This window comes from Alexandromys fortis, unplaced genomic scaffold (genome assembly GCF_014885135.2).
Source record: "Alexandromys fortis isolate MF-2015 unplaced genomic scaffold, M_Fortis_MF-2015_v1.1 scaffold_14, whole genome shotgun sequence".
In the NCBI taxonomy this organism is placed as follows: Eukaryota; Metazoa; Chordata; class Mammalia; order Rodentia; family Cricetidae; genus Alexandromys; species Alexandromys fortis.
Window position 1 is genome coordinate 15,470,862 of NW_026067910.1, and position 23,224 is coordinate 15,494,085.

Here is a 23,224-nt window from a genome sequence, read left to right on the forward strand (position 1 = left end):
TTTTTTTTTTAAACTTTTGAAAGTACTAACTTGTAACACTCAGGTTCTAGAAGGACAGGAAAACCAACATAAAGAGAGGGGCATTATCTTGAGAAGGCCACTGGTGCCAATAAAGTCTGTATTTTTCCTGACAATCTCCTTTTTAAAAAGTGCCGCAAAGACATGAAGATAAGTGTGAGATATCATTCATTTTCATGGCAATAGACTGTGATGTCAAAACAGAGAGGAACATGAATTTATAGAAAGAATGGGTTGGCTGCAGAGAAGCAAAATTTGGAATAAGGTTTTAAAAACAGACAAAAGACCCAATTATATGTATTTATATATTGAGATCATTTTCATAGCACAAGTTGTATATTGTTACACAAGTATCAGATTTCAATTATAAGCTAGCAATTATAAAATTTTTCAAAAATATTTTTATATCAGGACAATGGAAATCTTAGATAATTTAAAACATGATTATTACTGTAATTTTTAATAGTCATCACACCCTAGGAAAACAATATTCATATTAGGTTAAGTAAAAAAAATATATGCTTGTATATTCCTCCCGTGGAGACATTTCCACTCCAGAGTTCTTTCCATTTTTCTTTAATAAATCTATGTTGCTTTCATTCAAACAATAGAAAGAAAAACCCTAAGCTTAGGTAATGAAAAGTTAAATATAGATATACTCTATGTAGTCTCAAAGGGGAAATCACTCCCAGGGTGAATAACAATTCCCAGAGGAGGCAATGATGTATTGCTTTTTGCTTATGCACAGAAAATGCATAGTAGGATAGCGATTACAAAAGCTCACTAGGAAGGAGGCATCATTCTGAACAGTCCAGAAGGGCAAATGATGGCAAGGAGATGGAGGAACACAAGTTACATCCTCAGTAACTGGAGACAACAGGTGGGATAATGTGGCAAATGCAGGAGCCCCAGGAAGTTAGTCTCAGAAGGAAAAGCTCTGGTACTCATCGAGTAAGGAGGTACTTCAGACTGAGATCAATGGGGCTGAGGGCATCAGTAGAAAATATAACAATCCTAGATGAGCCTTTGACACTGTCAAGTTTGCTGAAGTTGCCTTCCGAGATTTACAAACATAATTCATCTATCTGATACAGTAATACTTAATCCAAAGGTTAATGAATCGGAATAATAGAAAATTTATGATATAAATAAACATTTGTTAATATGTTTATATTGATTGGCTGAAATATTAAACCTAAATTTATTTTTTAAATCTTATCCAATGCAGATACAAAACAGGTTTCAATGGAGAAGATGATTAAAAAATGTAGAATTCCATAGATCACAGAGTGATCAAATTAAAATATGAGCCACAGAATAAAACTTCAGTGCCTCTATTTATGAAATTTAGGTACACACATGGCCATCTGTTTGGGACGATGAAAATATTTATGAGTCATAAGAAGAAGGGCTAATCCAGATGTTTGTGAATCCTCTTTCACCTCTATTAGTCTGTAACCTCCAATCGTTTGTGCTAATCAAACACGCCACCTCAAAATAGCATATGTTCGATGTCATGCCAAGGGTAAGACGGTTAAAAAACACGGTGGCTGACATTTCCAAGCAATTCGCGTGGCCTGTGAAATTTAGCACAAAAGGTAGGGAGTACTGACAATTAAGGGGACATGGCCTTGTTGAATACAACAACATTTTCTTAACATCTTTCAGAAAGTTCTCATTTTTTTTTTTTTTTGGCCCTCTCAGAATTGCGCCTGTGCATTCCCCAGCTCGTTATGATTTATCCTCATCAGCCACAGGACGAAATTACCAGACTCCCATTACTTTGCTTCCCACTTTCAAGAAAGAAAGAGAGAAGTTATGTCAGTCCTACCACAGGAGATGGCTGAAAGTGCCCGAGGAAGAGAAAGTAATCTACTATTCCCTGACATTCACTGCCTGAAAGTCATTCGCATTAACAACCATTCAAACTTGTTTAGTGCAAGCCAATTGCTTCCATTTCCCTCTTGTAAGTTACATAAGCTCCAATTCGAATTTAACCCTTCTAAAAATTAAGAAAATAAAATAATGTAAGACTCTCTCTTAAATTAGGCCAAGGCCGCTTGAGGATCCTGAGAGCACATAATATTTCTTAATGGAGCAACTTTAATATAATAGTGTGTAAATTTTAAGAAAGAACTTTCTTGATGAGGGATTAAATATATTCTCCAAGATAGAAAATATCAAAACAAATTTATACACTTATTCTATCTATAGCAACAGAAGAAGAAAAAAAACTAAATTGTCCCTAATTACAACTCGGGCCATGTCATATTTATGATGATGAGGAAGTAACCAAATTATATTTCAAACTGCATGATATAATCCAATATTCTTTCACTAAGAACTATTAAAGTCATATAACAGACCATTAAATTCCAGACAATTTAGAGCTTACATCAGGTTAACATCAGTGCCACAAAAAAAGGAAATTGGGATGGCATTTAAATAACAGCAAGTGCTAATATACCAGAATACAGCCTGAAGAGGGTCCCGGTTCTGATGTATACCTATTATATAGAATTAGGAGACATTCACATTTTACAAGGTGGTTTACTATTTGTGTTTTATTCTTTAAGATCTAAATCTTAATAGTGTGATGAAAATATATGGTGTATAAAGTACAAGTGCACAAGAATAGAATCTTACATTTTCCCATGCAATTTTTCTTAAATTTACTTGATAGTCTAAGAGTTTGTATGTAAAAGCAAAACAAGGTAGGGAGGAGACACTGGCTGGAATTTTCTAGGATTTACTTGGCAAAAAAAAAAAGAAAAGAAAAGAAAAGAAACCCAGAGTGTTGGTATAATTCATACATTACCTAAGACTGCCTTATCACACACAGGAAAACAGCCTGAGGCAAAAGCAATAAACTCAAATACATTTAGAAAGAATTCATTGTCAAACCTTTAGAAGGAATATTGCAAGTCAAGGATGAGCCAATACCGCTTTATATGTTTGACTAACATAAAAAGAAAAGACTTGCCTAGCTAAAGCACTCTATCTAGGAGAAATCTATTAATGATGAAAACTGAGCAATCAAACCATGTTTAGAAAAGTACAAATATTGACAAATATGCACAGGCCAAACTCAGAGATGGTAACCAGTCATTAAATAGCAACACATAACACTGGTAAGATCTTTGCTTACCATGAGAGGAGAGGAGTGGTGGGGTGGGGAGGGGGAGGGCTAGGGAGGAGAAGGGGCGAGGAGAGGAGAGGAGAGGAGAGGAGAGGAGAGGAGAGGAGAGGAGAGGAGAGGAGAGGAGAGGAGAGGAGAAAGTACTACCTACAATATTTTATAGAGGAAATCACTGGTGTTACTGACAATGTTGTAGCTTGTGGGCTATTTATAATGAAAGGAGATTCTGGTGCAAAAAGGCAAATTAGTGGAAACAGGAATTTTTATGTTTCAGTTCTCTAATTGCCAAAATAAAATTCATAGACTTCAAGAAAAGAACTCATTAGAAGAGAACTTGTAGTTCCTTCGTGAGCATCCCATGACATACAAGTCCCTTTTTTCTCATCTTCCTCTGGAGGGCTTTCCATGGCCACCTCTAACTATGGTAAGTTCCTTGCTGTAGTAGATATTATAGACACTGCTATCAACATGCTCTTCCCCGCATACACAGATACTCATATGTGAATAACGTTATTTGCAAGGAAACATAAATGATGAACTCACAGACAGCAATTAAAGTTCAAAGGTGCTGCTCTACGCAAGAAATATAAACCTGAAAGAAGCGAAAGCCTCGACTTTTGTTTTTCATGAATCCTAATTCCACATTTATTCCCAGATGTGTTATTCACAACAGCAATTGTCACCCACTAGTTATATTGGCATGTGTATAGCTTTAGATTTTACATGGCATGATTTATTCTGTTTAAATTGCAATTCTCGACTACCTACAACTACAGTAAAGAACTAAACAATATACATTTGCCATTAGTCAATTGATCAGTGCCATTAATCCTGAGCCAGTACCTTCACCTTTAAAGCTCTGGGGAGTAGAGATCTAAGTTTAAGTTAATTTCTACTTTTCAGTCGTTAGCTGTAATGAACTCATGGCTGACAAGCCTAGAATACCACTGCTTTAAAAAATGTAATTAAATAAAAGAACAGGCGGAGATGAGAGAGGACAACAGCGAACATAACAGCCTGTTGAGGATAGGAGGAAGACCACAGACTGGAAATAGGGGCAACACAGTAGAAAAAAAATATGTAAGTATGTGCAATATAAATAATAAAGTGACTGAAGAAAGACATGGAAACATTCGAATGGTTTCCACCCTTTGAGAGTAATTCCAGACACTCAAGTTCCTCAAGTGAATCACAATGAGCGTCTGAAAGAACAAGCGCAGATACTAAGGGAGCAGATGGACGATAGCTGTACTGACGCACAGAAATGCACAGCACTAACAAATGACAGGCCTGAGTCCTGAATACTCAGTAAACAGCTAAACGTGGATAAATAGAAACCAATCGCCACTCAATTTTCAGCTTTAAGATCAGACTAACAGGCGTCGTGTTTTGTAAATTATAGGTATTATATTTAAAACTCCAAATCTTGTAGACTTACTAAGTATAAAACTTTGGAAATGGGCTTAAAAGTGTGCATTAATAAAAACTAAAATGGTTATAGCATATGAAATTACCATTATAGTTTTATTTATATGCCATGGGTATTTTTTCTTAAAGGTGTATTCAAGTATGTTCATAACCGTGTTGCTTATATTTTTAAAATCTGAAAATAATTACAATAATAAATAGTGGATGGAGATAGCTAAGTGGCTGAGTCATAGAAATCAGATAATTATAGACATAAAACTAAAGGTTTTCATATTCATGAATACAGAAATCTTAAGTAAAAGAGCAAGTATTATATGTATTTCTAAACTTTATACTTAGTATTTACCAAAATTTTCCATGGTTGATCCATTTCTCATTTAACTCTTTTTTAAAAAAATATTTATTTATTTATTATGTATATAATATTTTGTCTGCGTGTACCAGACCTCATTACAGATGGTTGTGAGCCACCATGTGGTTGCTGGGAATTGAACTCAGGACCTTTGGAAGAGCAGGAAATGCTCTTAACCACTGAGCCATCTCTTCAGCCCCTCTCATTTAACTCTTAATTAGAAGAGTGTTCCTGCTTGATGCTCATAAGGACAGTTACTCAGACACAGTCAAATACAACTTCCCTGCACAGAATATGAACTGTTCTTAGGAGAGGTACCTTTTGAAAATCAATTTCCTCATGGCTTTGAGTCCAAGAACTAGTAGTGATAGGGATGTTCCCAAGGATGGCAGGAGGATGTCCAGGATGGAACTACTATGGACATTCCCATTTTGTTCTTGAATAAAACCGAAACACTGAGCTAGGATTCTTTTCTTACCCTCGGACTCAAGAGAAGTCTACATTTATTCAGGCTTACTTCCTGATGAAAACAATGACATCCTTGAAGGCTTTTGGAGTCATGTTTGCCAGTACCAGCCTGTGTTATCTCAACAAAGACAGGATTCAGATACGGTTTGTGGAAAATATGGCGCCCTGTTGGATCCTTGCAATGATGAAACACATAACCTTGTGTCAACAACTAAGCAGTTTGCACTTTGGAAAACTGTATCAGATATTTTGTACATAACAGTACACACTGTAATCATGACTGTGAAGATTTTGCTGTTATTTGCAATTAATTCAGGATCTATTGTTTCCTGCAAACATGCCAGAGGTTCAGAAAAGCTGTATTGTTTCCTTCTATTATCCAATCTACTTCTTTTCTTGACCTTAATGTCAAACTTTACACAAGATTGCTTTTGAATTTCATAACCTGTTACAAATGTGAGGTAAGATAATTACAAATTAATATTTTTAAACTAGTAAGAATAGAAAAATGTATGCCTTTCTGTGTAAGTGAAACAAAGACTACTTCAATAATATATTCTGAAAACCTTATATTGCTATTATGAACTTTATAAGCACAGAGTCATGGAGATATGAAAATGTCCAGGAATCATTAGCAATAAAATACACACACTTTAGATAAAATACCCAGCTCCTACCACCCACAATCAACACTTCAAAAGACTCAAGCAGCTTTGCTAGAAATCAGCCCAATGGCTTACTTGTTTTGTTATTCTGAAGCATAGGTGAAGCATGCACCCCAATGACATGAACTGTTACAACTTGTTTGATGACCCAGAAAGTATTTACAGAGATGAACAAAAATACTTAAAGTAAATATTACAACCACATGTTGCTTGCTAGAAATAGCTCTAAAAATGAAATTAACTTTCAATTTCTATTATAATAAATTGCTAGATCACATGTTAACATATCCAATTATTTTAATATTTGCCAGGAAGCCTTATATATCACATTTTTAAATTTAATAAAAACATAAAAAAATTACTTTTTGTATGTCTTCCAACTGCCTTTTTTAAACAGATTTTTCTGACATTGAGTTTTTTAATGTCTCATCAATATTTCCAAATTATTAGTCTTTTTCAATTAAAATTAAATTGTGTTTTGTTGCTACCTCAATATGATACCACTGAGCTTCACAAGCTAAGTAGATGTTGTTGGATCAAAGGAAACATTTACAATACTCCCTATAAACCTGCACATCATTGCAAAGGGCACGCGGAGTATAAAACTTGGAGTAATCAGCCGGGCAGTAGTGGCACACGCCTGTAATCCCAGCACTCGGGAGGCAGAGGCAGGCGGATCTCTGTGAGCTCAAGGCCAGCCTGGTCTAGAAGAGCTAGTTCCAGGACAGGAACCAAAAAGCTACAGAGAAATCCTGTCTTGAAAATAAAAAAAAAAATAAAACAAACAAACAACAACAACAACAAAAAACCTTGGAGTAATCAAATCAATCTAATCTCCAACATGCAGAACACTCACATCTCCGACAACTGATGTATCAGACATGAGTTTAAGTGCTAAGGGGAGAAACAATGAATAATTGGTCTTTTCAGAACTGGAGGTCATATGTGAGCTGGTATGTATAGAGATACACATTAACTTCCTTCTATACGGCATGGCTCGATATAATAATTTCACATATTTGTAATAAACAAGCAATGTGGAGCAATCTGAACTCAGTAACTGAAGAAAGAGTGTGGTATGTAGAAGAAAGAAAAACAGAAGGAAAAAAGTTAAATATGTCAAATAAAATTCTTTTTCTGATGAATCCAGTTAATTCAGAGCCATTTCAGGCAGCAAGTCACAAACTGCTTAGACATCGGCGAAGTGTGGGTGACAAAAATTTGCCAAGCCAGAAGTGAGGCAAAATTTGTCAAAAAGATTAAACTGCATTTTCATATTACTTCAAAAATATGACAGTGCACGATTATTGCCGCAAGCACGAGTTTTTTGGGGGGGGCTAAAGCACGCACCTTAACCATGGACAGTAATGGAAAATGTCTACGTTGCTTTCTTTCCTTTCAAGGCAGGTGCTTGTAATGTGCCTTGTTAGTCTGCCAAACCATTTCTCTCTCCCAAATACTTAAATGCCACCTGTCCAAGCCGAGAACACATTTTTAAATGACGACATATGCAAAATTACATGCTGAAAAGAACAATATAATAAAAACCTTACTGGTCCCAGGAAAATTAAAATGTTGTGTACATAGGAACAGTCATCTTTCTCGTTCTCCTGCAGGCAGGTACACATTATTTCTCTTATTCAGACACTGGGGGTTCTACACCGCTGGGCTACAGCTGCATCCTCTTGGATATGAAAAGGAGAGTATTTCTAATTGCGAACAAATTTCATTGGAACAATTCTTGATCTTAGAATTGAGATAAGAGTAACACTGTCCCAGTCTAACTACAGTGTTACAAGTTCACCTGTATGTTCATCTGTCGAATATGTCTCCTAGGGCTTGGTAGAGTTCCAGATCTGTTTCTCTCATAACCAGTCTCTCCAAGGTAATAGCATGAATACATGGTTTTACATGCAAATCAGTGCACTGACCAAACAACTTGTGATTGCCAGAGTACAACATCTGAGCCTTCCCACAGCATAGCACATAGCATTGGTTTCCAGAGTGGTACTCAGGAGAGGTAGGGGAAGCTTTAAGTGGGGGTGGCAGGCTGTGATTTCTCAAATCTGAGAGCCCAGAAAATAAACACTTTTGTCTTAGAATGCCTGACAATTTCACTGGTTATATACCAGACCACAAAGTAAGTGGACACAAGTTAAGTGACTTATGCATGCTTCAAAGGGGATTGCGGGAAATCCCACCCCTTCCTCTTTCCTGCTTCCTTTCTTCCTTTACTTCCCTACCTCTTTTTTTGACCACAAGAGAGCTGGTCAATCAGCAACGCACTACTGCAGGGATGGGCTACTGTAAGCCCCTAATATAATGACCAACCAATCACAGACTTAGTCCTCTGAAACCAGAAAGCAAAACAAACCTTCCCTATTACACTGAAAATATCAGGAATCTGATAAAGAAACAGAAAGTTGGCTGGCCTATTATTTGGCGGAATCTTTTCCAGAACTGTACCCGACTGAATGAATTATGATTTGACTGACCACAACTTCAAAGGGGGCTTACTGGCAATTTCCAAAATAATAAAAAGCACTGTCCATGAAAAGAGATCATCTTAAATCGTGGCAGCAAAACGCCTTACCCTGTACGTCTCACGTTACAGCCAATGCCTGTTTGGGGAATGAGTCACTGGCATGCACCCCCTCTTTTCTTCCCAATAACAGGCAACTGGAGTTATTTCCTTAAGAGATCCGCTCTGGAGATCTTAGAAGGAAATAACTCAGCTTTGCTGACCTACTTTTCTCGGTTTATAAGAACATTCCAGTGGAGTCGGAGAGATATAAACATCCTTACTTTCCCCCGAGTCGAGATATATACTTATTTGCCCTGCTCTAGTCAAAAATCCCCAGGAAGTCTAAATATTTACTTTTGTTCTAAAGAGGCTTCTGATTTGAGGCTTTGCAGAATTAGACTGTATAGACCTTAATCAAAGTGCTCATAGTCGGGATGGGGGAGGAGGGTTACTACCACGGAAGCATCAGGCACTCACTACCACACTATCTGTTGTATCTAGTAGTCCACAAAGTAAGAAGGAACATGGGTAGGTGGCTGCCAATCACCGTTCATGTGTTCTTGGGGTGTCCCAAGGAGATGCCGAGTACTGCAGCTTTAGCCAACAGAAATCTATAGCCTTAACCTGAGTGAGAGAGCACGGCTGTAAAGACGAGAGAAACAGGAGCTGAAGACTAGCTACTCGCAAGTCAGCCTAGCATTGGCCGTAGAAGCCGACTAAAGAGGAAGTCCACACTGTCAATGCTAGCCATAGAGTTATCCGTTGAGTTACTATGATGCTCTGTCTGTCCATTAGTGAGAACACTTATGATGCACCAAGGTGGGTCACAATTCACCCAACTGGGGGCTCTTTGTAAGGATACACTGAACAAGTTTCATTCTTAAACACAACCCAATCTATTATAAGTTTTACTGATTTCTATGTTAGTCATTAACAGTTTCCATATATAATCCCATACGATTAGATTCTGTTAAAAAGTGGAGCTAAGGGACAAGTCGGTATCTAATTCACTGTGACACTCACAAAAGAAATGAAAAGGTGACAACGCTCAAATCTGTGTGCCCCACTGTCTGCCTTGTTGGTTAAACCGTAGATCCACGAATATAATTGCCTTCCGACAATCTCATTTCTCAAAAAAGCAGGTATTTTCTTTATGAGACTGTCCCAAACTTTCACGCCTTAAGTGAAAGCCTGTCACTACACCTTGATTTCCCAAGCTGGAATTCACTCCCAGTGTGTCACCAAATTCTCCTGATTACACATCTCCAATCTCTCCCGGCCTCGCCTTCTCATTGGAATGCTTATCTCCACTGCTTCAGCGCAAGTGCTGATCAATTTTTTGCTTAGACTGAAGTAGCAGTCTTCCAATCTCCCAGAAATCTCTCGCTCCTTTTTGTAAACCACAGCTAGAGAATTACCTCTGGAAAACAAGCCATACCAAATATTCTAAGAAAACATTCAAACAGTTGGTTCTTTTAAGAAAACTGTCCTTTGCATTAATAATTAATGTATTCAAAGAGGGATGCAAAGATATATGCAGGGTATCAATCCCAAAGCAGGACACAAAGTGTAATGACTGTTGACGACATGGTTTTTTTGTTTGTTTCTTTGTTTATTTGTTTTAGATTCTCTGCATATTTAGACTCTTCATAATGTAAGGAGGGATGTCTTCAGTGAAATAGATTATCATATAAGGCTTACTTGTTTCTTGTTTAAATGTTTAAAACAGCATTAAGGATTGAATATCCCTAATGGCAGCAGAAAACATGTAATAGTTTTAAATATTCTTTCTGTCCTCCCATAGAGGGGATGAAGGGAAGCTGCACTAACCACTGTTTCATTCTGTAATACTGCTGCTGCTACAGCTCTCATTCACCAAGACCCAGAGTAAAGCATTACATAGCATTTCCAACAGAAAGGTAGACCACACACCGACAGCCTTAGGAACATATACGGTGAATCGCTATAGGCAAAGGTACAAAATGAGTTTGGTGCATATACCTCTGAGTAAAATAATGAACACACTAAGATGTTTATCTTGTTCATTTTAAAAATTCATTTCATAACCAGAGACACAATTCCTGGAAAATGCAGAACCAATGCTGGACTTTAGCACATGGCTCACTGATTAATTGGTCCCAAACATGAGAGGAGTAATTTCAATTACTCACCCTTATTGTACAAACCAAAGATGAGATGTTAGAGAGACTGGGTACGTTATCCTTTGGGAGGCACATGGGCCACATTCAAATGTAGAGTTTACCCATGACCAAACCTTATTTTATAAACAGAGCTCTTAATGTGCTGCTTTCATAAAACTCTAGCTGTCTTTCAGAGAAGGAGCCTGCAGAGCTAGAGAGCTCATCTATGTAAACTTTATCACAACCATTTTCCAAACAATGGAAACTGTATTTAGAAATTGTGCAGCTCAGCACAGACCAGCACGTAGGGAGCCCTGACCTACAAGCCAAGAGCTTAATGCTCTGCCCGGCACATCGTAAGCCCAGATTTAGACTGCCCCAAAGGAACTTTCGGCTTAGAACAGCAGTCTGGTTCGGTAGTGTCTGCCATACCTACAGGAGACACAAAGAAAACACAATGGGAACAACACTCTTCCTTTCTGACCTACTAGCTTTGTGATATCGATCAAGTCGGTGGACTAATGAGCCCAAGTGTCCTGAGTAGTGATTCATGGGGAAGCTGCAGATGAAGAATTACAAAATACTTCCTCTCATGAGGGAATGCACAGGTATGTTCATAACGGCATCACTAGAATATTTGGTGAAGATAAATAAGTGAACAGTGTGTATCAACAACATGTAAGATGTGGAAAGACAATCACAAGGTTTTTATTTTAGAATTCATAGTGGCTAGTTAGCCCAACTTGCCAGTGATAGAGGAAAGGCTAAATAAATCTCAGCACATACATGTAGTAGAATATTAAATAATGGTGAGAGATGGTGAACTGTCCAGCAGAAATGAGGGCGGGGGAAGATGACAGGTCAAATAAGCAGAACATAAAATTACATGTTCTTTATGCAATTAAAGAAACTCCAACAGGCACAGCCATAGGAAAATGAAGCCAAACATTACAACATTCATATAAATAGGATAGTAATAAGAAAGGTTTTAAAATGTTCTATCTCGGCTGGCAAGCTTGCTAAGTGGGTAAACACATCTATTAGTTGCAATCATGATGGCCTGAGCCCCATCCCAACATCCATGGATGACGGAAAGACCAGTGTGTGACAATTATCCTCTGGCCTATGCATGCACACAAGAAATAGAGACACACACAAACAGGTTAAAAAAATAGAATTTTAAGCCAATTTATAAAAACTTAAAAATTCTTTTTTAGATGCTCCTAGCAAATGTTTCTGTTTGTGTAGACATGTATGCTCACATGCATGCATGTTGAGACAAGAGTTTACACTAGAGTGTTGTTTTTCAAATATGGTCGACATATGTTTTAAGACCGGGAGTCGTCTTCGCCTGGAGCTCATCAAGCAGGCAAGGCTTGCCCTCTGGTGAGCTTCCTTCCCATCCCAGTACGAGTATTACAATCACATGCCACCATGTCCGCTTTAAAAGAAAAATAAACATAGATTCCAGACATTGAACTCAAGCGTTCCAAGTACGTTACAAACTGTGATATATCGTCTCCCCCCCACACACTAATATTGCCTTATATATACATTTGATAAAAATAATTCTGGTATATACATTTTATACGGTCTACCGAACATGAGATTTTCAATGAGGAAGCTCCAAAAATACAGAGTTAAAGCACCAGTGTTATATCTTCTCCAGCTCAGCTGGATTGGGATGATGAATTGGAAGTGAGGCACGTGCATAATTTTCACAGATAACCTATAATGCAGAATTAGCCAGAAGTGAGAGAAAGGAAAGAGGAGCAGAAGAATGACTCTGGAACACAGGGAGTTACTGTGCAATCTCTGTCAACATGGCCTTTCAAACGCTTCCTAACCACCCCACATGAAAAACTACCCATAAAGGGAAATATACTATCCTTAGAAAATATAGGCTTACCTGTATAGTATAAAATAATAGGAAAACATATCCTGAATGTAGAAAATATATCTATAAAGGACTTAGTAAAAAGATTGTGGTAAGTGACAGATAAAATAATATTTTTCTGATTTCTTATTATATGCTTTGAATAGAAACTATGCAGCAATACATGAAAATAACATTACTGACAAGAAAACAGAAGAGAAGTTACCATTTAAAACTACCCTCACTGAGAAGATTCATCTGAGACAATTAAAATGGACATCACCCGGTGATTTCTAGGTCGTGTCATATGTAGTGACAGATGAATCTGCACAGATCCTGCCTGAGGTTACATGAAAAGCGTCAGTTCCTACCCTTAAGAGTTCATTTTCTACTGGGATCAAAGAATATAATATAACTTTTAAGACTCTAAAATAAAATTCACTTATTGTCTCTTTCTTTTGAGTAAGCTGTTCCCTCTCCTCTGGTCCCATGAATGTAAAATGAAATTTTAAAAGATTAAAAAAATCATTAAATAAATAAAACATTTAAAAAAAAAACAGCGAAGAGAGAATCACTATGTACAATGATACCGTAAGTCAGAAGCAGACAGCAAAGATGAGAGAGGGACTTCTTCTTTTGAAGGGAGTGGGCATTTAGGGTCTCTCTGTGTAAGCCTGGCTGTCCTAGAACTCGCTCTGTAGAACAGGCTCTCTTTGAACTCACAGAGATCTACCTACTTCTGTCTGTTTCCAAAGTGCTGGGATTAAAGGTGTGCACTACCACTGCCCGGCGGAAAAGTGACTTCTTAAGTGGATGGTCTCATGTTTAGATCTGTATTGAGTCAAACTAAATGATGGAATGATTTTTATCATGAAGAAACTGTGCAGAGTGGCTGAAGCTCCTCAATGTACTAATTAGATACATACAGTTAATGGGTTTCAAAAATACCAAATAGCCTTACCTCAGCACCACCCACGCAAATTCAGTGAATGAGTGAATATGTTCAAGAATGAATAAATGATTTCATGATTTTTGCCTGAGTATTATTTGTTTTTTCATTATAAATAAAAAAATAAACACATACTTCTATAAGGAACTGAACACAGAATGATAAATGAAGGCAGAAGTAACTTTTAATCAAGGAAAAACCTGGACTATTGTCATGAATCACTGAGGTCAGAGGCTCACAGACAGCGACTCTTGAACTTGTTCCCATAATTAACTCATTTCTTTTCAAGTTAGTTCTACATCTCTTTAATTGTACTTAGGTTATTTTGTTCATCAGGCAAGACTGTGGAATTATTGTTTAAGACATCACTAATGTATCATTTTTGGGTTTAAAATATGGTTGTCTACTTGCTTTAAAAAATTCCATTTGCTGCCAGGTAGTGATGGTGCAAGTCTTTAAATCCAGCACTCGGGAGGCAGAGACAGGTGGATCTCTGGGAGTTGGAGGTCAGCTTGGTTTACAAGAGCCAGATCCAGGACGGGCTTCAAAAACTACAGAGAAACCCTGTCTCAAAAACAAAACAAATCGAAACAAAACAAAAATTCTAATTGATATCAATAACACATAAAAGTTCTAGGCTTTGAAGGGAAGTCTGTGACATATCATAAGATTGATGATTATTTCCACCTGTCAGCTTGAGTGTACTATGCGAAACTCAATAGAAAAACAAATGAAGCCAATAAAAAGTACTTAATGATACCATTAGCAAACTCAACATGTGGTAAAGCACTGAAGATAAATATGCACAGTGTCACTTTCATGGGTTTCCAAATGCTTTTCATCAACAATGCAAGCCGGCTGAGAAATTACGATGCTGAGGACAACCGAATTCTAGTTAGTGAAGGTAATTACATTTTTACTGAGGCTGTTACCTTTATGGAATTGTGAAGCGAACTGAGCTGTGTAGAACACTGCACTTCCTGTTCCTAAGCCCACTACAACTAAGAAAGTTCCGTATGTGTTCCTTTTCGTGACTCTGGTGCTGAGTGACCCAAGTCCAGTAGCCCATTGGCAGAACTGTCCTGTCAGCTTCTTGGCACCCCGTGCCTAAAGTACAGAATATACTTCCAGAAATTATAAGTTCCACGGAGAGTTGCAGAAATGGCAGTATTCTGGTGACTGAAATTAAGGAGTCCATTATTATCTTTGATGAAAATATCTTTTAGTATTTTCATCATTATTATAGATTCGCTGAGGACAGTAGAAGGATCAACTGAACTACCTTCATGGTCACATGGGCAGGGCTTATTATATGCATTATATTACAAGTAAGGTCTTGGGAATAAATAAGCTTAGGGTCCTTGCAAAGCAACTATGAGACCATCTCTGTTTAGAAAAGTTAACAGTGCGTGAAGAAAATTTGTTTTCTGATGAGAAGTTGCCCCATATTTCTATTTTTTTAAAAAAATCCCCCTTTCTTGTTGGGGAATAAACCTTGAGTGACTCCCAAATGTTAGACGTGCCTGAACCTCTGAGCAACACACCAAATAATAGCAGTTTGCATTTGTTTATTTGTCTGTTTGGGAGTATGGTTATAATACTAGAGTCTTGGAAGTAAAACCCTATCATGTTGTCTTATCAGGTACACTGGTGTAGGAGGTCCTTCTGTATTTGTGTCGCTTTCATTGGTTGAATAAAGAAACTGCCTTGGCCTTTTGATAGGGCAGTACATAGATAGGTGGGGAAGACAGAACAGAATTATGGGAGGAAGAAAGCAGAGACAGGCAGATGCCATAATTCTCCCACCCTAGATGGATGTTGGTTAGACCCATGCTGGTAAGCCACAGTCAAGTGGCGATACACATTAATGGAGATGGGTTAAACTAATATGTAAGAGTAAGCCAATAAGAATTTAGAGCTAATGGCCCAGGCGGCAATTTAATTAATACAATTTCTGTGTGGTTATTTAGGGTGTTATTTAAGCTAGCCAGGCGGCAGGACATGGCAGTTCCCCCTACAACAGTACACCTTCAGTCCTAGGATGGCAATGTTAGAAGAAGAGCCTGTGATCAAATGCATGAAATGAATGTATCCTCAAAGAAACCTAGAAGATCAAAGAACCAGCAGTGGAGCAGCCGCCCGTCGTTTCTTTCCTCTCTAATTCCTTAGTCCAAAAAGAGCTGAGATCTTGTCTACACCCTACACTTATCACTTCCTGTCTCTACCTCCCAAGTGCTGGGATTAAAAGCACTGGCCACCACTGCCTGGCTTCTAAGGATTACTACTGCTAGCTCGGCCTGCTGATCTCCAAGCAAGCTTTATTTGTCAGAACACAAAATATTACACAACAAAGGTTTTGGTACAAGCATTTTGTACCAAAGGTTTCATAAGCATATTAGCGAAACTGGGAAACACACAGACCTGAAAACAAAAGGTAATTCAACCAAAGATAGACAGACAGACAGACAGACAGACAGAGGAGCACTTACAAAGCTCTTGTAAAAATCTCTCTATCAATATTATCAGGAATGATAGGATTTATAGATTGACTATTAATTATTTGATAAAATAGCAAGGTGCTTCTATAGAGAAGATTACAGGATATGTCTTTTCTGCAAAGCGCGCGCGCGCACACACACACACACACCTTACAGTCTTCTCTATAGCAGTATAAATAGAAGCACGCATGCATATTCAATTATAGATGCACGTTCATGTTTTGTCTGCCATTGGGTCTCTCTTGGATCATACTCCTCAGGGATGGAATGATCTTTGTAAAAATCAAAGCTGATAATTTCAGTCTGCTTGATCCAAGAAACATGTTAGAGCTGGCCACAGCTTAGCAGCAGCCAACTCAACCACAAGCCCAGGGCTGGTCAATACTCCCCTGAATCCTTCATCTATATTTAGAGCCACAGATTACCAACAGTGTACACGCTCGAGTGAAGCAGGCACTCCCCTCTGCTTAGAATGTTCCTGCTCTTCACTCTGTTTACAAGTCAGGATTGACATCCAAGGCATGACCCGTCTCACGCTGAAGCGTTGACACTTACACTAGGGCTGTAAGCAAAGAAGCCAGCTATGAACACGTCTTGGGAACAAGGGCTTTTCAAATAGAATAAAGACTAGACAACCTGAACAACGAAATCAGACCATTATTCAATTCTTATTAAAAAGAAAGAAATGGAATGGGGTATAACTTTGTGACTGCTAAGGAAATTGGTGAGCTGTTTTTCACTACTTTTATATGTCCTCTCTCATGTGTGTGCGGCATTCATCTCTGTGTGCATTATGAATGTTCACCTAAGTATAAGTGCCCACATACATGTAGATATGGATGCACGTGAATGGGAAAGGTGTACGCCAAAGCCACAGGTTGACTTCCGGTGTGTCCCCTGCTTGTTCTGACCTTAATTATTGAGGTCAGAGTCTCTCATCTGAACCAAGAGTTAATTGATAAATTGGGTTTACATAGGGATCTAGTCTTGCACGTCTCCAGCTTTCCTGTGACTAGAATAACCAGTAAGCCATGAAGCCCAACCCGCACAAATGTGACACCTTTCCCTACAGTTTCTGCTTATACAGTAAACGCCATAACCACTGAGCATCTCCCGAGCCCTATACCAAGCTTAGTATAGAATTTATCTTTGGCTTTTTTCTTTCATTAAATAAATAGGCATGTGTATGTGTCTCTGTGTGTGAAGTGTACGTATGTAGATGCCTGTGGAGCCTAGGAAGGCATCAGATACCCAGTAGCTGGAGTTACAGAGGTTGCAAGCTGACCGATAGGGTTGCTAGGAGCCAAATGCAGGTTCACGTGCCCTCAACTGCTGAGCGGTCAGTCCAGCACTATCTTTAGTTTTCCTGACCTCAATAACACAATCATGGTTTTTATTAAATTCATACTCAAAAATGATTTTAATAACACATAAATCATGTGTAAGTTGAAATACTTTTATGAAAAATGAAAAAGATACATTAATACAAGCCTTCAATTGAAACTGAAGAAATAGCCATCCTAACACTATTAGAACAAAGCAATTTTTACAATCTAATTTTAGTTTGTTCCAAGCTCTAAGCTGAGTGTCAGTGGTAACTACTCTTTAAGAAAGATAAGTATCTTGGACCAGAGTAAAAAACAATATTCCTATGCTGATGAAGCTATAGCTAAAGGGCCAAAATTCAATCCCACAAACCACGGAATCTGGAAAACGCCCATCTATAATTTCTTTTCTTCTCCTCTGGACTCAGGGCAGAGGAGGTACATGCTCAGTAAATGTTCCTCTTAAAGGGGGGCTTTCTCCCTCTTTCTCCCTCCCACTGTTTCATAGATCTACACGGCTGAGAAAAACCGCTGAGAGCATTAAAGTTTAACATATGAGGACAGAGTAGTATCCCCGAATGTGTAAATACATTACCTTGTGGACACTCTAAACAATTGACCTTGCCTATGAAGGAGATGGTGCCAAAAGTCAGTTACCATTAAGCGGTTCCACGATGGCTTCTCCGAACGCAGAAGCTAATTTAAAGAAACAATTTTAATGTGCAATTGAGCAGGCGTGCAATGCAGACAGTTCCTGGGGATGGCATATTTTTATTTCCATTTGATAAGAAGGAGAAACTGTATTTTTGTTCTGCTTATATACCAGATGGTATGCCCAGAGGAAACAGACAGAAGGGGGAACAAAAAGCAAGCATACATTCTCAGATTGCTCAATGGAATCTTTGAATTACTTCTCACTGAAGGCAACTTCACATTTGTGGCACTTTTTAAAATTTATAAAATGCCTGAAGAAACATTATGTGAACAATGACACGCGTCGGGCTGTAGACTAACGGGGAAATAATCACTTGCCCCGGGTTTGTGGAGAAGCATGAAACAGAGCGTAGGTGGCTTCAGCCACTACAATGCATAATTACCACCTTGCCCCACTTGAGACCTTGAAAGAGGTAATTGCATCTACCAAATGATTTTAATGTGTCTCATGAAGGTAAACAGAAATGCTTTACCAACTAGGCGGGGCATTTTCAGAGACTGGGGAACTAATCCACTTTGGGATGGTAGGGGTTATAAAACATGGCATGTATATTTGAGTGCTCAGCACCCATCTCCGTTGCTTTCAATACAGGTAAAGCTGGGAACATTAAGCAGGTCTGTTTCGGGGAATAAGTCAGTCATGCATGTGCCCAAGGTTTTATCGGCTACAATTTTTGTTCATTCATCTTCTGTTCTAGGATTGGTGAGATTACATCACGTGACACATAACTTTCTGTGTTGATTCTAAAGTCATACTAATCAGTATTTAGCCATAAGTCTTATACTTTCTTTAAAAAAATGTAAGCTTGTAAACAATGTGCACAGTGAAAACCTTTCATGGTTCAACAGTTATTTTCTGCCAGATGTCTTCCAAATGACTTTAACTGCCACTAGACACAAAGTATCTAAAGCTTAAAAGTGTACTAAAGTGAATCTGAAAATAAATAGTGCATGGTAATTCATTCACTCTTTGGCTGGCATTATTCTTAGTATAATATAACAAAACACAGTAAGACTATCTTAACTGCAGAAAATGATATTATCCCTTTAAAATTACAATGATTTCATATATATAAATCAGAAATCACACACACACACATATACACACACACAGACAAACAGAAATGTAAAGCAAAAGAAACAGAGAGATAAACAGAGAGAGAGAGAGAGAGAACATATGAAGATTTATACTTTTAAGGTTTTTTTTGGTGATTTAACATACTTAGCACATGGTGTATAAAAACAACTATTTGAAAATAAATAACAATTATTCAATAAACTGTATTTCCTGATTAAAGAGGATGCTTTGTAGATCTAGAACTCAACTCTGTGTAAATATCATTACTCATGGTGAACTAATGTGAGTACAGTTTGACAGCATTTGATAGGAATTTTCATCTTGAACTCTCAAAGCGATCATTCCTGTGAATTACAAAGCATTTTTAAGCTTCTGAAATTTCTGCTAAAAGAATCAGCTAGTAGCATGGCTTGTGTAGGCTGTGCTGTAGTTTACTGCTTTGTGGTCTCTGCTTGAGGCTAAAAGTGAGGTCCATAATAACTTGGGGAGCTGCAGTTTGGAGAAAAGGAAATGGATCTTGAAAAGAGGTGGGAGAGAGGGATGTAGAGAGGGAGAAGAAATCACTTTATGATTTTTCTAATTTATGCTCTGATTTTCCTATTCAGGGAATGATTAAAATGACTACATGAGCTTCCCCTCTTTTCCAAATGTCAGGAGTTAATACTGACCTTAAGTTGACCTTGGTCTGTAGCCATGTCTTCTCTCAGGTATAATACATTCATGAGAAAAATCTATTCTATAGTTCATTTCCCCTAAAAATCTAGATCAGAGTAACTTTGGAAAGATACTAATGGTAATAAACATTGGCAATGGTTTATTATGGGCTCAAGATGGTCTGAAATTCCTATATTTTGAAGAAAAAGACAACTGATTGGGCCTAATATCATTCAAATTGATCATGAATACACAAATTAAATGTTTCTCAAATAAGGAACCAGATTAAAGGGCCCATATAATTCCTAAACATCAAGATGTTTCTAAGTCGCCAATGGATATGACTAGGAGATATTCTTATGCTGCTGCCTCCCTCAAACGAGGCTATTCTCGTAGTGATATCCAGTCATATTTTCCCTTTTGTTGGTTCAATACATTCTGAACACACGCATCAATACGGAACAAATCAATGTTCATTAACACGGCATTTTCAGCCACTTAATACAGCATGATGGCCCTCAGAACATTCACTTGTAATCTTCGCAACTCACTCACCAATAATGAGTGTCAAGTATTTTTGAGGTTAAACAGTTTCACAAAAATTCGTTGTGCAGCTGCTAATTCCTAATGGCCTGTTCTGATGAAAATAAAATTAAGAAAGCACAATAGATACGTAAAAGGAAGTGCAGACAAAGTCAAGAGGAAGACTACCAGAATAGCATACTGCTACCAACTATTATAATTTTATTAGAATTTATGAAGATTAATTATTTAAAGAGTAATTTCTATAAAATGTGTCATTGTTATGGTTAGCAAAATAAACTCTCAGCTGTCATAAGTGTTGGTGTGAAATATTAATTTCAGAGTAGAGAGTACGTCTGTCGAGTTCATCACGTTTCCCCTTTTGCAGCGACTTCTCTGACTAGCTGAGGCTGTGAGGTCAGCCTGCCTTACCGGCAGAAAGTTGCGACAGTATCTTAAGTATCACAAAACCTGGAAGAAGAGGTCACAGATCTACAGAGTATCTACACACTAACTTTGAAGCTGAGCCAGGGCCAACATGAATTTGAGGAAAAACTTCGATGAAGCTTGCAGTTGCCAGATGTGAGGAGACGCCACCAACACATTAGTGGACTCTACTTCCTCACTGCCACTGCGGTGTCGCAACAGTTAAACATCCCGAAGTTTAAAACATTCAACACAGGTGTTAGTCATTTCTATAAACTTCATTGCAACAAAAATATTTACTGACTACTGTGTGAGAAACCAGAATTCTTGGTGAATAGCCCAATAAAATTGTAAATAATAAGCAGATGTTCAAAAGGACATTTTATAAGTACTTAATAGTCTCATAGCTTCCCATGGTGTTGTTTTCCATTTTCAAAAATTGCCTATTTAAGTGTTCCATACGTGCATATGTGAGCATGTGAGTGTGAGTGCATGTATATTTTCACCTAATGCGCTGATACAAAAATGTCCCCTTAAACTAAAAACTATTATTTTGACAATTATTAAAGTAAAAGTGTGCTCAAATAATAGGTGGCCAAGTGTTTTATCTTTGCATAGCTAAGAAAATTTCTGCAGTGGTATAGCAAAGACCATATTACGTTGTAGTTTTGTTATGTTTTATGAAGGCATTGTTTCCAGCACTCATTTTCAGGCAGAGTTAGAACAGCACTGTAGTAGCAGTTCATTTGTATTTTAATAAAGGAAGCTTGCCTGAAGATCAGAGAGTAAAACAGCCCCATTGGTCAGTCGTACAGACCAGGCAGTGGCAACACACAAATTTTAATCCTAGTAGCCATACTAGTTGGCCATAAAAACAGGGCAGTGCATGTCTTTAATCGCAGTGGTGCATGACTTTAATCCTAGCCTCAGAGAGGATTATAAAGTGGGAAGAGACAGCTCTCAGATTCAGTCTCATTCTGAGATTACTGGAGGCAGGACTGCCATTTCGGACTGAGGTTGAGGTAAGAGTCAGTGATGGGCTGTTTTGCTTTTTCTGGCCTTCAGGTTGAACCCCAATTTCTCTTTCTGAGTTTTAATTAATCGTGCTTCACAGTACCAGAGAGAAAACTTCCTGCAGTCTCTAGGAGGTGTCAAGCTACTGGGCTAATCATCAACAGGATCTCCCACACACGGTAGTTATGTCATTGAAGTACCCTGTACAATCATTTTTCATTTGTTTCTATATTTATCCGTATGTGCACATCAAGGCCAGAGGTTGACATGGGGCACCATTCTCTATTGTTTCCACTGAGTTCTCTGAGGCAGGCTCTCACACCTCTCACTATGGTAAGAACTCACAGACTGCCTCGAGGCAGTGAGCCCTGGGGGCTCTCACATCTCTCACTCCCATAAGAACTCACAAACTGCCTCAAGTCAGTTAGCCCTGGGGATTGGCAGGTCTTCAAATCCCAGAGGAGTAACAGTTGCTCATAAACACACTCAGCATTTCTGTGGGGGCTGGGGTCTGAACTCTATTCATGTTTATTGGTCCAGGCACTGTAGCAAAGGAGCTCTCTCTCTAGTCCTAGAGTCAATTTTCTTATCTCTATTATGTGACCTCTACACTGAAAATAAAAATCAATGAGGTAGATCATTCCTACATGGTTAGAAGGTTTACCGTATTAACTTGAAGTGAAAATGCTTTAGAGCTACTAAGATATTCTGCATAGAAAACAAAGCTCATCAAAGTGACTGTGCAAGAAAACACTCTGACAATAGTATCATCAAATAGTAGGACAGTTTCAAAGAAGCACTCCACCTGCTCTTAAACCAGGCATATTATTACATAAAGAAGGTGGCAAATGAACAAATTCAATACAACTCTTAGAAGGGTGGACCCTGGGGTCAGGGATCGCAAGAATTCAGATTACACATATGTGGAATTGCCAAAAAAAAAATTCAATAAAGATTATATGTCTAAGTCACACACCACATAAGGAAAACTTTTAATCCCATATGTGTGCTAATTATGGTTGTGAGACTCCTTCACAAGGGACCCAGCCTGGTATGGCGCCTTACCTGCACACTTGGTTCTGGTGATCAGCGGTGGTCCTGGGAGCCCAGTGCCTCCTTCACCAGGTCTGGTGAGCAAAACACGGATCTCATATTCTGTGTCTGGATCTAAATGCCATAACTTGTAGGTTGGAGCATTGACTGCATGGGTTTCTGTCCAGGATCCTGATGTCATTCGATACTCCACTTCTTTCAGGATAATGGGACCGTCGCCAATGATGGAGTTCGCGTTTAGTTGGATCAGCAAGTAAGTAGGCCCAACGCCAAGCAGCTGGGGAGGAGCAATGGGTCTCGGTGGTTCTAGGAAAGACAGGTATGTGTACACTCCAGTTAGGCAAGAATTTAAACTCCAAAACAGAGATATATTAACAGTA

At 38.2% G+C, this 23,224-nt stretch overlaps 1 protein-coding gene across 2 annotated transcripts in view; it reads right to left on the bottom strand.

Annotated features, from left to right (window-relative positions):
* The window catches only part of Ptprk (protein tyrosine phosphatase receptor type K), a 519,914-nt gene that overhangs the window by 192,637 nt on the left and 304,053 nt on the right, over positions 1-23,224 (bottom strand). For both annotated transcript variants that reach the window (XM_050138244.1, XM_050138245.1), the window contains exon 7: positions 22,857-23,150. In XM_050138244.1, the coding sequence (XP_049994201.1) occupies positions 22,857-23,150 (294 nt within the window). The remainder of the gene's footprint in view (positions 1-22,856; positions 23,151-23,224) is intronic.